The sequence below is a fragment of the Silurus meridionalis genome, chromosome 3, assembly GCF_014805685.1.
Source record: "Silurus meridionalis isolate SWU-2019-XX chromosome 3, ASM1480568v1, whole genome shotgun sequence".
NCBI lineage: Eukaryota > Metazoa > Chordata > Actinopteri > Siluriformes > Siluridae > Silurus > Silurus meridionalis.
This window is the reverse complement of record NC_060886.1, coordinates 17,988,019-18,005,160: the sequence shown is the minus strand read 5'-3', so window position 1 is coordinate 18,005,160 and position 17,142 is coordinate 17,988,019. Positions and strand designations below refer to the sequence as shown.

The window sequence follows — 17,142 nt, the reverse complement described above, 5'->3', positions numbered from 1 at the left end:
GTTTTTCCCCCCCAGAGTGTAAGACATGCCTAGTTTTGCTTCTTTCGACAACAGGATTATACTAAATATCTTAATGTAATCTAAAGATTTCAAAATAAACTTAAATGAAATTCTGTGTTGCATAATTTCTACTCGTTCAAAGTAACTTTCTACAATTGAATTGAAATAAACATGGTTCAATCATTTTGAACAGACCAACTGACCATAAATTCAAATGAGTGCAATATGAGTTCCTACACTTATTCTGTGGATGGCAATGTTAAAAATATTTTACATCCCACATAAAGGAATGTTAAACGATAAGCAAATGAGAGTGATGAACTCTGCAGGTGAGCTGCTGTAACAAGTGATAGCACTTTTGCTAGATTTAATTGACAATCATTGCAAACCTTCATCTGGGGGGAAAAAAAAAAAAAGTCTACATTCAGTAATAAGAATCTGCTGAAGTTTAGAATAGAATAGTTTTTATTTACCACATACATTACAACATAGTCAAATTATTTTCTTCGCATATCCCAACATATTCGGAAGCTGGGGTCTGAGCGCAGGGTCAGCCATGATACAGCGCCTCTGGAGCATAGAGGGTTAAGGGCCTTGCGCAAGGGCCCAAGAGTGGCAGCTTGCCAATACCAGGCTTGAATCAGCCTTCTGATCAGTAACCCAGCGCCTTAACCAAGGAGCTACCACTCTCCCTAAATGTATGCAATATCCAAGTTTGAATATATTCTTATATAATCTATCTTTTTTAGTTTACAGACCTGTGATAAATCCAACACCTGCATCAGAAAAAGAGCAAAAATTCTGGATTGCATGTCAAGCAACCAAATTCATAAACGAGTGAACTACAATTTATTTTGACCTACATGACCTACAATGATTAAACGAGTATATAAAAATTGAGAGTGTCCTGTGACAGATTTAGGAACAACGTATCAGATTCATACCTCTTTAAAGTACCGTTGCATAAGTGCTAGTCTCACATCATTAACCGCGCCGCACGTGTCTTCAGGGAAGATCCGCTCTTCATCGCTCGTAGGAAGCTGCTTTGCCTGCTCGCTGCAGCAACGATGCCCCAACACTGAAAACATACACGCACGCTCTTCATGAATGACAATGCTATACTAATTAATTCTGACAGTTCCATTTATGGAACACATCATATCATTTGCATACTGTAATGAAGTACCATGTCAATGTCAAAACTCTGACAGCCATCACCTCATTTGAACAGCAGCAGCACTTTCACAGCCGTATGCTTTTCTCGTTTATATCACGCTGTAAATGACTGAACGAGGTAACAGATCGGACATAAATGATGCTGCTAATGATCTCCCTTTAAATGTCCATTATCCACCAGTGTGCATGTTTTTTTTCCTGCTCGGACACATGAAGTCTTGCCAAGTTAATAGCAGAGGACATTGCTTTGACCTTCATGCCGTGGATTTCACACCCACACACACCCAATACCGTACGTCATGGTGTTGCGGTAATTACTAATAAAACAAGCTATTTGTTTTCATGACACTGAATGAGAGATTCTTGTGTCCACATCAGCATGGCAAAAACTACTCTACAGAAGCTCCAGTCTGTTCGAGGATCAACACGTATGATGAATGGAGCAATTAAAATGGTGGCGCCTAAGTGGTGTCATTAAAAGGAGTGGTGCAATGCGCCCAGGCTCAGGTGCTGCGAATAAACAGGGCTGTTTAAATAGACACTATAACAGCAGTGTGCAGAGAAAGATTAGAGACAGACTATAAAACCCTTCACCTTTTGATGGAAACCTGTAATTCTACAGATTAAGTTTAATACAACAGCTGGTATTTGAAGGTATCCAGTGAGTGTATGGGGAGTTTGTTCACCTGAGGATGCCTGTAGCAGCACCACCAGTCCTGTAGGTCTGTCTTCAGTAGAGGGGCCACTCTGGCCACATATTACACACTCATAGAGGATCTCAGAATCAAGAGGCTCGGCTGAGCTCACATCCATCACAGCTTCTACTTCAGGACATTCTACAAACAAGCAAACAAAAGGGACCCGGTTTACTCGTTTATTCAGCAACAGTAAAGCAATTGATAAAAAAAAAAAAATATATATATATATATATATATATATATATAAAAAATAATTATGATTTACTCAGGGGTTACAGATATAAACAGAGATAATTTATTTGCCTCAGATTCTAAAATCCCACAGTGAATAAAATGGAATCAGGCAGCTATGTGGCACTGCTCAAATGATGTATGAAATACAGCCCAGCCACCAGTGCCCAGAAAGGATTTGGATGAACTCCAGCAATCAGAAATTTACACTGCTGTTCATTTCTAATCAACTGTGAATTTACTAGGAGCAAACAAGCAGCAATAATCATCGCAAGACAGAAGATAGGGACTAAAATAGAATAATTGAACATGAGCTACAAGAAAGGTAGACTGGTAATAGTTAATTAGCCAAGTTATGAAGATGGCATTGCTTTCATGCAGTTACATTTAGCAGATTGTGGAGGTTTGGCCTACCATGTGTAAACAAAAGAACAGTAGGCGTGATGTAGTGTAAAGAAGCGCAGTTATCTGGACAGTATTTGAAGCTGCGTAATAGACTTTCGTTTGAGACGGTCAACTGTAAGGGCATTTGATATAATTAACAAATTCAGTGTTTTCCCTCAATAAAGTGTACAATGCAGAACCATGTGCAGACTATTAAAACACTTTTAATATACTCATACACTCCATACACATTATTATACTACTTTGGGCAGTAGACAGGCTGATGACTGAAGAGCTGTTTATATCTTATAATCTTTGTTTCAGCACCATTCCTTCCTTCCTTACAAACAATATATGGCCAGAAGTATATGGGCAAACTGTTAGAATCCCAGTTGTCTATAAAATCTTTGTATGCTTTATAGCATTAAGATTTGCCTTAACTGGAACGAATTAGTCCAAACCTATTCCAGCACTACAATCCCCGGTGGGTTGCCAAGGCTGCGGCATCATGTCTCCTCACCCAAAATCAGTGTCTGATCTCACTAATGCTCTTACAGCAGAATGAGCACAAATACCTAAAGCCACAGGGCAAATCCCAGCTGAAAACTTCCACACAAGGGCTCATTATAATTGCAAAAAGGGAAATAAATCTGAAATAGAGTCAGGTGTAGTGGTCAGGTGTCCTCAAACTTTAGCCCATATGTTGTATCCTATTACACCCAGTAAAATAACATGGCTGTATAAACCCTGTTTTTTATTATCCAAGTACAGAAAGACATTAAAATGTTTCAAGCAAATACTAATACATTTTCAACAAATCACTATAAAATTGAGTGTGAGCATTTATTATAATGTCTAATGGGGAAAGAGGTATTCCAGCTTTCCAGAACAGAGCACTGTAGTCTTTCAGTGATTACTATTCAGCGTGCTTATGTATCCTACACTGCATCCTATGCATCTAGTATTTTCCATGCTTTCAACAACCTCCATCTCTGAAGATTAATTACTTTTTCAAAATGTTACTGTTTTTTCAATTCAATTATAACATAGGGCAACAAATGCCAGTGTGTTTCGATTGATTTATTGCTTTAGGGGGCAAGACAGCTGGGGAAAAAAAAAATGTTTTGTTGGAAGTCAATGTGACAATGTGGGCCTGGGGCGATCTCACAAAAAGCCATTTCTGCAAGTGTACAAGTGTGCACACAAACACACACACACACACACACACACACACACCCCTATCAAAAGAGAAAATGTAATTCAACAAACATTTAACATTTTTTTTTAAATTCAAGCTTTGATAAACACTGTAACCAATCACTATAGTGGTAAAGAAGTTCTCTCAACAGAGTACTGGAGTGTGGTGAAAAATAACATTTAAGTGCATTATTTAATAACCATTTCTGAAACTTGAGACTTAAAGGGCAAAAAAAAAAATTACAAAAAAAAGCTAAGCCCCATCTGTAATTAAAAGAGGCAGGTAAATATATGAAACCTCGTTCAATAAATTTCTGTCTAAATGCAATTCACATTTTTCTTGGTTTCATTTCCCAGATGATAAAAAAAACAAACAAAAAAAAACAACCACTGTTACATAGTAAGTACATAAGAGTTTGTACAAATGTGCTTGATCAAGTCACCGAGGCAAATTTCCACCTCTAATATTGATTTTTCGTGACCTTCTCTGTCAGTCTGGTGGGGAAAGGGTGCTGGAGGAAGAATGATCATTTTTCATTTCAATAAGATGGAAAGCACATACATCCAATGTCAGATCGGGCACCGATACTAAAGGCAATTTTTCACAACAAATCCAACGGTCAGGAAACACATTTTCTTATTGTTACTATTGGCAGAAATGGATCACCCAAATCTATTTGAACAGAATTCAAATGAATGAATGAAACAAGTGTTCTTTTGAAAACCCCTTGCTGTGTAGATGTGTGCAAGGTTTCACCTGACCAGACCACGGTCCACCAGTCCACATGTTTTTGCATTACCTGCTCTATTACGAGGGATTTGATTTAAAAGCTAATAAATACCAGTAGCACACAGTGTCACCTGGGCTGGAAATAACACACGCTGAGCTAAATGATCTATTTGATAAAAGGGTACCTGCGAGAGTGAAAGAGAAAGTCCGAACAAGATTTTCCATCGGGAGTGACGAGGATGGACAGGATTAGAAACAAGTTTATTAGAGGAGCAGCGCATGTAGGACATTTTGGGGACAAACTGATAGAGGCCTAATTGAGATGGTTTGCACATGTGCAGAGAAGGGACATGGGGTATATCGGTAGGAAAATGCTGAGGATGGAGCCACCAGGAATGAGGAAAAAAGGAAGGCCAGGGAGTAGGTTTATGGATGTAGTCACGGAAGTCATGCAGGTAGTTGGTTTGAATGAGGCACATGTAGAGGACAGCAGTATGGAGACGGATGATCTGCTGTGGTGACCCCTTATGGAATCAGCTGAAAGAAGAGCTAATCAAGTATGCATCAAGGGATATCAACATCAAGTCCTACACAACAGATCTCCACATGCAAGCTGAGGTAATTAATATTGCACAAAAAAAAAAAAAAAATCCTCAAATCTGCCTACATAAATGGTAGTTAGCCTTATGTCATAGCGTTGCCCTGATGTATACACACACACACACACACACACACACACACACACACACACACACACACGTGCTCCCTATACCATGCAGTTATATTTAGTGCTGCTAAGTGTTGAAAACCAACATCATTCATCCCTTAACAACTCCACATGGGGTCAGTCCCTCTGTGTCTACAGTGCTGTTAGCACTCTGATCCATTGTGCCTTCAGCCAGTGAGCCGTTTCCCTCGAGAAAGACACACACACACACACACACACACACACACACACACACACACACACACACACACACACACACATATATGCTAACTAGGCCTGAAAAGCTATAGCTTTAGGTGTAGGTGTCACCTTGCTTGATTACCCCTTAATGAAAACACTTTCCTTCAAGGACTTCTGACAAGTTTTTGTGTCCGCAAACATGTGAACGTGGAGCGAGATAGGAATGGTGGTCGGTCAAATTTGTGTCAGGCAAATAAAAAAAAAAAACAAAAAAAAAAAAAAGAGAGAAAGAGGAAAAAAAAAAAAAAGGAAATCGATCGTTCGAATAGAACTTAAAAGCAGCTGAAGTGGTTTAACTGCACTTCTTATTTCAACCAAACACTTTGACTTCAAAATCATCCACACTGGAGTAATTACTATGCTTACCAACATCCATGGCTGTCTCCATGAAGCTTTTTTGCCTGGAGGCAAATTCAGCCAGGAGCTTCTGCTGTCTCTCCCTGGCTCTCTGCCGCCTGAGAGAGTGAAGAGGAGAAAATGTGAGGGCAGTCAATAAAACGTTCATTATTAAAACATCAAACAATAAAACCAGGTAAAGTGTCTAATTTCAAAGGAAGAAACTGCTACGGTTGGATGCCAAGTAAGATGTGTACAGTAGATAGATACATTATTATTATGTTTGATAGGGCTCACAAATTTTCCTCCCATCGTTAGCCCACCTGCTAATCATTCTCAATCAGAGATCAGGATTTAGTTGTGCCTCGCAACTGTCTGTGCACTCAGGCAGAAAAACAGAGTGGCTTAATAAAAAGAACGTAAAGTAGTGCAGACAGGAACGATACACTTCAGTTCCTGCCACTGAGAGTCAGGGACAAAGACACGACACTGAAAAATGACTCCAATGCCATGCCCAAGCACTGTTGCCATGGTAGCCATCAGCTGTAATGTGGAGGTGTGCGATTTGTCTTGACTTGCAGGTGGCGTCTGCTTCATAATAACAGGTGCTAATGGAAGACTTATAGGCTGTTCCATCATCTTCGGAAAGGGAAAATCGGATGGAGCCAACATCTGGTAATGGCATGATTCAGATCAATCGAAAATAGTGCTGAGAAAAACAAGACTAAAAGCAACAGCGGCATCACAGAGATTAAATGCCACATTTCCACCACAGCCTTGTGGTCAGACACCAAGAATGGATACCAAAAATGTGTACAAAAGGAGCTGAATAGAAAATCCTAATTACAGCAAAAATGTTATACAAACACTCGCTTGACTAATCGAGCTACTCGCGTGGAACGAGCATAAAAAGAGTCATTTAAAAAAAGTAGAAAATGTCCACATTATTGTGATACACAGGGCAAAGTTGGAGCTTCATGCCCCTAATGGTGGAAAAGAAACAGGCATATCCATTTAAACAGAATGCAAATGAAGGGCAAATCAACAATGCTGTTCAGCTTTAGAAAATACACAGAACTACCCAGGCAGAAAAATAGATTTTCTCTTAATGAACACTTTGCTGCATGCATGTGTTGATTGCTAGAATGTCCTCAATCAAGACATTTATTACTTGCTGTCTTTACTTTGATTCTGTCAGGCATGTTAATGTCAACAATTAGCGCGCGCGCACACACACACACACACACACACACACACACACACACACACACACACACACACACACACACACACACACACCTCTCCTCTTTATCCATGCTCTTCTTGTCTCCTGGACTGTTCTTTTTAGGAGGCACAGGTGGACACACTTTTCCACAGATCTCCTGCAGGCATCTCTTGCTATGTCTGCTACGTGAGGCTGCTTTAGCCAGAATTCTCTCGATGGCAGTGATGCCGTCTCCATGTGCAAGGTGTGAAGGCTCGGCCTCCTCCAGCCAGTTCGGGGTCAGAGAGTTCTGCTTGGCGGACAGTTTCTGGTGCAGCTTGACCAGCAGGGACAGCATGCTCTCCCTTATCTCTAGAATCTCAGTGACCATCTGAGGAGGAGAGCCTGGGGGAAGCCAGCGCGAAGAAGACTTTGGCCGTACGGCTTGACTAGCCTCGTGGTTGCTGCGGTTTATAATTTCCTGGAACTTCCTTCTGCGCTCGGCCACCAGGCTGAACAACTGAGCCTCACGCAAGTTCTGATGGAGAGACAAACAGGAAAAAAAATATAGCCATTCCTTCACATGAAGATAATGCACAAGTAAGAGCAAACCAGAGGTTAGAATGGCAGGCATGATGCAATGTTTTCCATCACAATCATTAGTTGGTTGAAATAAATGCCGGTGATTTATAGAAGGAAGACACTGAGAAAATACTCGTCATTATTAGCACTTCTTAAGGACACACTGCAAAGGTATGGGACAACTGTTAAAAAATAATAACCATGCTGAATATGATTATCATTCTTACCAAAATAAAAAAAAACAGTGAGATCATAAGGAAAGAATCATACTTAGATACCTCATATTTTGAGAAGAAATAAATCAACGACTGCAGTGTTTATAATATCCCTCAGAGCACAATTAAAAAAAACAAGACAGGTTTGTTGGCTTCTTTGTAAGACTGTAAAACTACATTTAGACTGTAAAACTAAATGCAAATGTGAAATCAGCTCTCAAATATTGGTCATTGATCCAGTTATTATTATTACAATAATTATTGTTATTGATTTAGCACATTTTCAACAAACAATATTGTGGTTGGTCATATTCATCCCTTTCTCATTTACATACTCTGTGGGATCCAGACATTAATTCACAGATTTATGAAAGGCCATGTACTTCATATGTATCATATGTTCGATTAAAAGTCTCTTGGCAGGTTCCAGATACTTGCAAAAGTCCCACCAATTAAATCTTACAGTGTTAATGTGTTATATGGGCAGTCTTACTGACTGCTGGGTACAGCTGGAACACACGTCAGCGATCCCCGAGAAACACATTCATCAATCTCACATGCCAAAAAAAACTATTTGCTCAACATTAAACACGTAATTAGTTTGCCACACTGAAAACGCATCAGACGTGAAAACTCCGGTAGGTAAACGCGCAAGCACCGACAGCAACTCACATTTACACAAATGTAGGACACACAGGAACGGCAGAAACGCACTTCAAGTGACAAGTACTGCAGCTCCACAGCATTGCACATAATGTAATAAACAACATGCTTGTTTATTAAACCATTAAGTGTTAAAATAATGTTTTAAAGGAAACAGGGAGCATCTTGAAATAGGTGACTGAAACATCACATCACTGAATACTCAGTCTTTGCAAACAGAGTGAATAAGCCTGAACCTGTCCCCCCCCCATCACACTCCTAATCATTCATTTTACACTTCCAAACAATCTGAATCATTTCCAAAGACAGCTACCTCTCTCCAATTCCCTGATAGCCTTCTGGAGCTCTGTGGAATGAAAATGAACAATAACACTTTAAACATATTTAAAACAGGCTAGAAACATCACATTATTTACACAGAGGGTCCTCAAACTTCAAAGACCCATTTAAATCAGGGTTTCTGCAGGTTTCACCAAGTTTAATTTAAGACCATTACGAATAAAATTTAAGACCTATAATCACGACAGTAACACATACACAAATACGTTTTTAGAAGATTGCCTTAACCAAGCTTTGGCTCGAAAATTTTTTAGGCCCAAATAAACGTCGCTAAAGTTGCACCTCCCCATAGCTAAAAAAATTCAATCTGTTTACGTCTGTGGTACGATCGAAGAGAGATTTTTGGCAATAACAGAAAGCTGATTGGCTGTTGCATGTTGCCCTCACTTGAAGTCGTAATTATATTTGGACTAGCGAAAGAAAGGATCACAACACCACAAAAACAAACTAACAAAAACATTCTAAAGTGCTGCAGGAGCATTTCAATGAGCGTTAGAGGTAGCTTTTCGTGGACATCGGACAATTAAGACCTGTTTACAGTTTTATTTAAGACCTCCAACAGAACTAAAAGAAACTTTAAAAGGAAAATATTTTACAATACACTAATCATTCAAATATTAGGCTCGTTTAAATATGTAATAATTAAACAAAACATTTTTTACTATAAAAATAATAATGATTATTTACCATAATATTTGGTCTATCAATTATATTAAGCAATAGTGCTCTGTATTTCAAGACACCTTTTACAATTTTATTAAACAGAATTACCAGTAAAATAATGTTTACATTATTTATAAAATTATGTATTTGAGTTGTTGACCACACAAACTAAAACATAATAATTGAACAGGAAATAACAAAAGTAAAGAAACAGTAAAACATGAAGCCTCTGGCTAGATTTTCCAGAGCCATAGGGATACTTGGCCCTCTGCCTCAAGAACCACATATTTACTCAACTCGAATTTTGTGAGGATGTTGTTCAACATAAAGGCTTTAGTTAAATTATAATTTATTTTAACAGATTTGGTTAACAAAACAAGCTGACGTGAATTTGTCAAGCTGACCTGTCCAAAGGTTGAGGTGTCAGTACTGGTGCTGGGCGGCGGCTCTCTCTGCCTCTCCCTCTCTCTCTCCCGTTCCCTTTTTCTCTCCACCTCCGGAGCAGTCTCAGGCACTCGCACTCGAACAAAGTTAATGACGTGGTGCAGATTGGAGAGCAGGCTGGTGCCAGGGAACCAGCTGTCATGGCAATGCTCCTCAATACATGGCTCCTTCAGTGGTAGGGTGAGGGGGGGAACAAAAAAAAAAAATTAAAATCAGATATTTTTTTGGAATGCTAAAATGAATGAATGTGTTATTCCAGTAATTTTCAGGGTCTCTTGGTTAAGATACGTGAATTAGATTTGATGTAATCTGATATCCGAGACTCAAACATGCAGCAAGTTGGAATAAGCCAGGAAGACCCAATGGACTTCATTTAGTCCATGTCCAGACATCAGTGACTATTGTATCTTTGATATGAAAGTCGATGCTCTGAACACAAATTATTCTCAGAAAGTGATGATAATGCATGTGAAAAGGTCATTTCAAAAAGTTATTCAAGCATGAACAATGCACAAGGCTAGTAAAAAGAAAGTTCCTCAAAATGATCCTGCATACAAATTTACTGCTTATCTCATAGAAATATAGAAAAAGTAAGTGGGCATTTTAGAGCTCTAGCGGCTCTACACAAACACATCTGGACCCTGAGCCCTGAGAAAAGGTCACAGAGAACAATGCTTTCACAAATTTCCAGCTACAGCAGAAAAGCCACTCACTTCGTCCCCCTTGTCCTCTTGTGCATGGTTGTCCAAACCCAGCTCAACTAGATACAGCACCATACACAGGACATGCTCAGACATGTTCTGATGGTCCATCCATATCTAAAAAAGCAAGAAAACTTTTAAAATCAATAAAACAAAATGACATTATAATGAATACATGACCCTGCTTAAAAAACACGAGCACCTTGTACAGCAGGGTAAAGATGACGATATGTAGAGTCTTGCAGTGTAGCAGACGCACTAGTCCTCTATAGCATGGATGCAGGGGCGTCCTCTCCTTATACGGAGGCCAGGGGTTACCGGTGTGAACACCAGACTGCTTTAAACTGCATTCAGAACACAATGTGCTGCTCAGTATGGATCAGTAGTTAAAGGCAACTGAAAAAGAACTGAAAGGTCAATCATGGGGAGGGGGGGCATTAACCACAAACTGAACCACCCCAAAGAAATTTCATATATACACCAGCAGCACCCTTGAGAGAAGCGTCTCTAAACGTAAAAACTTATAAAAAACTTTTTAATATCTTAACAGAGGTATAAATGTTTTTTTGTTGTTGTTTTTTTTCTTTTTTTATATGTCATTGATTCCATTTAAGCAATCAGGGGGGTGGGATATGAAACATTTTGCTCCCTTGACAGGTAATCTATCATTGTACAGAATGCCGAGCGAGTCTCAGTCTGCCTATACAAACTGAAAGAAAGGAAAAGAGCAGTAGTTGTTCTTCTACACACTGTTAATAGTACATCGTTTCATTCATGATTCATGTCGTTTCCAAATAAACAATACAGCAAACTGTAATGATAATTACGCTGTTTTGCATGTTCATGTTCTTTTAGATAAATGTTGCCTTCATTTGATGGAGGTTAAATACACTGTACACTCGGACCCTCCGCGCAAAAAAGATCTTTAGTTCTAAAAATTTAACAATTTCCTTAACAAATACAGCAACACAAAAAAAAAAAAAACTGTCCAGCTCCAGAATGTCGTATTCCATTTGGTGAGCTCCCATCAGGCGGAGATCTGTAGGAAATTAACCTTGCCTTATCTCCTGGACCTAGACCTTCACATTTGTCTTCAGGAGGCTCTAAACTGACCTTAATACAGCAGAACTCAGCCTGGACTATTAGACTTTAGACTTGATATATTGATTGTTCTTGCCCTTGCTCTAACTGGATGCAATTGTATCAGGCCCTGAACCTTCACATACGCATCTTTTAAAGGGCAAAAAGGAAATCACATTTTAACAGAAGATGCAGTAATCATGAAGAGCGAATGATTTATCGTGGTGGAAGAAAAAGTTCCTAATACACTCATGGAGCAGAGGCTCTAAAAGCATTCTGCAGCTAAGAATAATATTCAAAAGTTGTTTATGGAGACTGGAAGAGGTCACTCACAATGCTGAGTATCTGTCCATCGCTGACTGGACGTCTCGTCGGTAAACTGTGCGCAGGACCACCATGATTGGGTCAAACTCCTTTTCCCACACCTCCGCTAAACAAACCAAGCAAACGCCATAAATCACATTTAACACATATCTGAGCATTAAAAAGCAACAAATATTGACTCAGCAGCAGCACAGAGGTTTCAGCAATGGAACAGGAGTGCCATCATGAGGTGGACACGAGAAATGCAGAGCAATAGGCTTTAAATATATAATCAAAAGCCTTTACATTCTTCGTTAAACTGGATACTGAAAGCAGTTTCTAAGTAAGAATATGCAAATGAGAGATTGCACACGTGCTCTTTAAATATGCAAATAAGTTCTTAAACAGTAGGTACAAATGAGATTGTCTCTCAAATGGTAAAAGCATCTTCATGCTGGAACAATTGTGCTGGATTGAATACAAAAAAATCTTTAATCCTAGTAAGATCATAAACATGAATCTTCTTCCAAAAGAGTTAGGAAATATTAAAAAAAAAAAAAAGCACAAACACCACACTTAATAGACATCAGTGGTGGTTGCTCACCTTTGGGCGTGTACATGCCCTGCTGCATGGAACCACCAGGCTCAGACACTGGGGCTTTAAAATCAGCCACAGCAGACAGCATCTCCTCAAAGCTACAACTGCCAGGCACTATCCCACTCTTTGGGTTTGGGTTCTCTGGGATTTGCGATATAAGTTAAGGAGCAGCATAATAAAAACATAGCATCAAAGCGCATGAAAAAGTTTAGATTACAACAATAAAAAAAATAAAATACAAAAAAAAAAAAAAAAGCACTGTGTTTGGTATCTGTAATAGCAATCAAAATCTTACCATATCCTTTATATTTATTTTTAAGGCCTTTTCTCTGTAACACTGCAATGAACACAATGCCACTATCTGGTGCCCCCCAGACAAAGATCTGGGTGTTACTAGCAAATGTCACCTTTTTAAGCATTTAAATATACGTCCAGATTTCTGTACAGCTGTCTGATGACCATGTTATGTACATTTTTGTGCAATAAGACTATTTCTTTTATTAAAAAAATGCAATAACTTAGTTATTTTGCTTTGTAATTTCTATTTTACAAAAAAAAAAAAAAAGGCAACTGGAAGCTTCTGTCACCAAAACAAACTTCTTTCAAGTGCAAACATACTGGGCACTAAAGTTCTTTCTTATTCTGATGTTCTATCATCCACATTACTATACAAAAGGGAGGGGGAAAAAAAAGAAAAAAAAAAAAAAAGACAAATGGTGGTAGTAAAGGATATAAGGTCAAGAAGAGAGCTGTGCGTGCGGTCATTCATACATAACTGTGACACCATTTCTGCTCTCAATATTTCATCATCAGTCATACCTAATAGATGGAGAACAAACAAACAAAAAATGACCCTTATTCATCTTCACTAGAAGGTAGATATGTAAACTGGATTGGTTGTTGAATTTCAAATTCACATTTAGCAACAAATAATTATGTCCATTGTGAACAAAACTAATTCTAGTTGTGTTTGAGATCTTTGAAAATTAATTTAATTAAAATCTGAAATCTCCTAATCACAAAAGGATTCAAATCATTTGCTGGGTTATAGCAAATAGTGGTCAGGTGCGAAGTATTTGCTTTAATTAGATGTGTCTAGAATCCAACACGAGTCCACCAGATTAAATTGATTAAACTGTGTGCAAAGGCACACACAGGTCTACAATGCGCCCACAATTTGCAAAAGGAAAGTATACAACTATTAATTGACTGTTCTCAGGACTACAGTGGCTTCAGTCTTTTTTTTTTTCCTAGCACATAAACACATTATTTAGGTTAAGGGCCAACAAACAAAATAAATACTTTTTTTTTCTTTCTTCAAATTATCATTACCCCTAAACAGTTACACTACTTACTATATTTATTGGTATTTATTATTTATGTTTGTTGCGTAACTTGCACAAAGGATTTTAAGATGAGATCATTTACGATCTGAAACACAACACCATATTCACATAAGCATACAGACAGTACATCTGTTTCGTGAGTACAAACCTAGGTGAACACGGAGGCTACACAATATGACGAGGAACGTGAGTGCGCCCTCCAACATGGGTCTTTCCTGCTCTGCGTCCAGCACTGCATTCTGGTGCTGCGATGCCATCGTCAACAAGTCCACTACTTTGAACCTGACATGCAAGCATAACAAACGCTTTAAATGGGAAAAGGAATGTGCCCAGTAGTACATTTTGTATTAATGAAATCATCATGCTAACAATTAGCATGATACAAAGCATATGATTCATGATGGACCAGGAAAACTGTTTGTTGGAACAATGAAAAGTAAAACAGAAAGTGAGGTTGAAGTATGTGGAAGTACTCCGAGTCACACCTCTCAAACACTGAAGAAATGAAGTAGTCTGGATCTAGCCGTGATGCACACACCTAAAAAAAACAAAATATGTGAACAGTGATTATTACAGCATGCCTCAAATACACAAAGATTCACCCAAAGGTTTTATTCAGTTTATTTTACTTGTATGGCACTTTTACCATTGGACATTGTGTCAAGACAGAATCCATACTGTACTGCATTCATACTGTACTTAAGACATACCAGCTCATTATACTCACCCAAGATCAACCATATTTTTTATTGTCTTGACAAATATACAAGTAAATCACCTGACACTTTCACAACAAGTTGAGATGATCAAGCTTTATGCTACCAAAAAAAATGCAGCAAGAAGTGTTTCACTTTGAAGCAATATTAGGTGGCATTCCACAAACACTTGGCACAGATCTCAGCAAATCATGTCATTTTTGTTTCCCGCTGAATTTGGTAACTGTTATGTTTTTTAATTTTTTCCTTGGACTGTTTAAATAAAAGATCTGGTAAATAACGGATTTAAAATCTATGGTTTAAAAAAAAAAAAATAATAATAATACCTGCAACAGAAAGATGTCTGGGTCAATCATAGAGTTGCAGAAGTGAGACTGGACGTATGTCATAGCCTGCCCTTTAATCTGCAATCCATTCCTCACCCACATGTTGCTGTGAATCTCAGACAGGCATGCCTACACAGACACAGAACACAAACGCTTTGTGATCAGTTAATAAACACTTTAAAAAAAAAAAGCAGACATCTCACACACAAAAATTTATTGAGATGCAAATATTTGCTTCATGTTCACAATTTTAGCAACATTTACATACCATATAAAACTGACTGAAAACTGACTAGGGCTGAAACGATTCCTTTAATAACTCATAATTCGAAATACAAAAAAAAAAAAAAGGATAAATCATCGAGGCAAATTAGTGAAAGTGTGTTAATCAATCAATATAATCGCATGGTATCAAAACTAAGCCTCCGATCCCTGAAGAGAACTCGGTCTACCAATCGGCTCTGGAGGAGACGCAACAATACAGATGAAGCAGAGGAGCCTCGTTCATACACCAACAGCTTCACACTTCAGGTCGACATCATGGAAGTTGGATGTTTACGAGAAATAAAGTCAGAATTGCAAGAAAAAACCCAAGAAAAAAAAAAGTCTTTTACAAACAGTACTTGTTTTTTGTGGTGGAAACGGGCCTCCATAGGATTCAGGCCAAAAAAAAAAAAAAAAAAAAAAAAGGTTCCAAAGCTTGCGATCATTTTAAACTAAACGCCGTACAGTGTATTTTTATATTTATGATTTTTTTATTTATATATTTGTATTTACATTTTAATGTAATTTGGTGATTAAATGCACTAAATTGGTTTTGTTTTCACAGATATTCGTAAAATGAAATTTCAGCAATAAAATGTTCAAAAAAAGCAAACAAGTTACTTCATTTTAAGAGACTCGTCTTATTTTCTCTTCTATATTTAATATTGCGCTTTAATAAAGGAAAAGTACTTTTTATCTGATTATCCGATTAATCGATGGAATAATCATTAGAATACTCGATAGATACAAAAAGAAGCACAATTTTAACATATCAAGTCCACACTAGCTGAGATGCACCAGATGGCCTCATGGTGTCACAATACCTGTAGGTACATACAATGAAAGAACATCTTTTCTAACTGATCAGCAAACTATGCATCTATTCAGGACACAGGTGTTAAGTTACCTGTATCTGAAGAGGATGCACCATAATTTTCATCAGCATTTCCTGATCAGGGAGGAGACTGTCCAAGTCTAACCCCTGACACTTCACAGCCTGCACCAAATCAAAAACATGGATCAGATTAGTGTTTCTAAAATCAATAAATAACAGGTCATTTAGGAGAATTTACATTTATTTATGAATTATACATAAATATAATTCTTTAAAAATCGAAATTGTAATTTGTTTGAAAATATCACGCATGTTAGATTTTGTTACCTTACTAAGAAACATTGCATAATAGCGGTGCAATGGCAGATGAAACGTTATTTGATTGGGAGCAGGCTGAGAGGGAGGGAAAAAAAAAAAAAAAAAAAGAAGACAAAAATCAACATCCCAGACTTGCACAGCATAAATAAAAATATTCTGAACATTAATGCTGCCAACCATAAAATACGGTACCTCATCAACAAACCCAATGGCATCAAACCATATCTGCAAAGTCTCCAGGCAGTAGCGTGCCACTGTTTTGGTGTACTCCTGTGTTTCCTGTCAACAAATCAATCACACAAGCATGGTGAACACCTCCTTTCGCTTTGTCAAGTCAATTATAATGTAAGGAATGCCATATTATGCACAATAACCTTCTCAAGTTAGAGAGTTCAGTACCCTGACAGAAACATTCAAAATAAAGTTTTTTTTATTTTAATGCTATGCTGCTTACACTCATCTTCAGTCACTGCTCGTGACCTTGGGGTGACCATGGACAATCAACTGTCTTTTTTTCCCTCACACGTTGCTAATGTGACTCTCTTGTTGGTTCCTTCTCTACAACATAGGATGAATTCGACTATTTTTGTCCACACAGGCTACTCAGGTGCTTGTTCAGTCTCTTGTCATTTCGAGACTGAACTACTGCAACTCTCTGCTGGCAGGTCTTCCCCTGAACACTATTCGTCCACCGCAAATGATCCAAAACGCAGCTGTGCGACTTGTGGGAGAACTTGGGCAAGTTGAACACACCACCCCACTGATGCTTGCCTACAAGGCAAAAAATGTACCAGCACCGTATTGTAATGTACTGTACTGTATGTAA

The 17,142-nt window shown here is 38.2% G+C and overlaps 1 protein-coding gene across 4 annotated transcripts in view; it reads right to left on the bottom strand.

Annotated features, from left to right (window-relative positions):
• ubr3 (ubiquitin protein ligase E3 component n-recognin 3) overlaps positions 1–17,142 on the bottom strand; it is a 43,015-nt gene that overhangs the window by 19,442 nt on the left and 6,431 nt on the right. For 2 of the 4 annotated variants that reach the window (XM_046844839.1, XM_046844840.1), the window contains exons 11-27: positions 16,509–16,595; positions 16,326–16,391; positions 16,071–16,160; positions 14,900–15,028; positions 14,343–14,395; positions 14,006–14,139; positions 13,245–13,330; positions 12,518–12,659; positions 11,944–12,040; positions 10,733–10,874; positions 10,543–10,647; positions 9,790–9,996; positions 8,697–8,729; positions 7,019–7,461; positions 5,750–5,838; positions 1,863–2,012; positions 945–1,078 (exon numbers count right to left, since the gene is read on the bottom strand). In XM_046844839.1, coding sequence (XP_046700795.1) covers positions 945–1,078; positions 1,863–2,012; positions 5,750–5,838; positions 7,019–7,461; positions 8,697–8,729; positions 9,790–9,996; positions 10,543–10,647; positions 10,733–10,874; positions 11,944–12,040; positions 12,518–12,659; positions 13,245–13,330; positions 14,006–14,139; positions 14,343–14,395; positions 14,900–15,028; positions 16,071–16,160; positions 16,326–16,391; positions 16,509–16,595 — 2,187 coding nt within the window. The remainder of the gene's footprint in view (positions 1–944; positions 1,079–1,862; positions 2,013–5,749; positions 5,839–7,018; positions 7,462–8,696; positions 8,730–9,789; positions 9,997–10,542; positions 10,648–10,732; positions 10,875–11,943; positions 12,041–12,517; positions 12,660–13,244; positions 13,331–14,005; positions 14,140–14,342; positions 14,396–14,899; positions 15,029–16,070; positions 16,161–16,325; positions 16,392–16,508; positions 16,596–17,142) is intronic. The other 2 variants (XM_046844841.1, XM_046844842.1) reach the window with 1 other exon arrangement.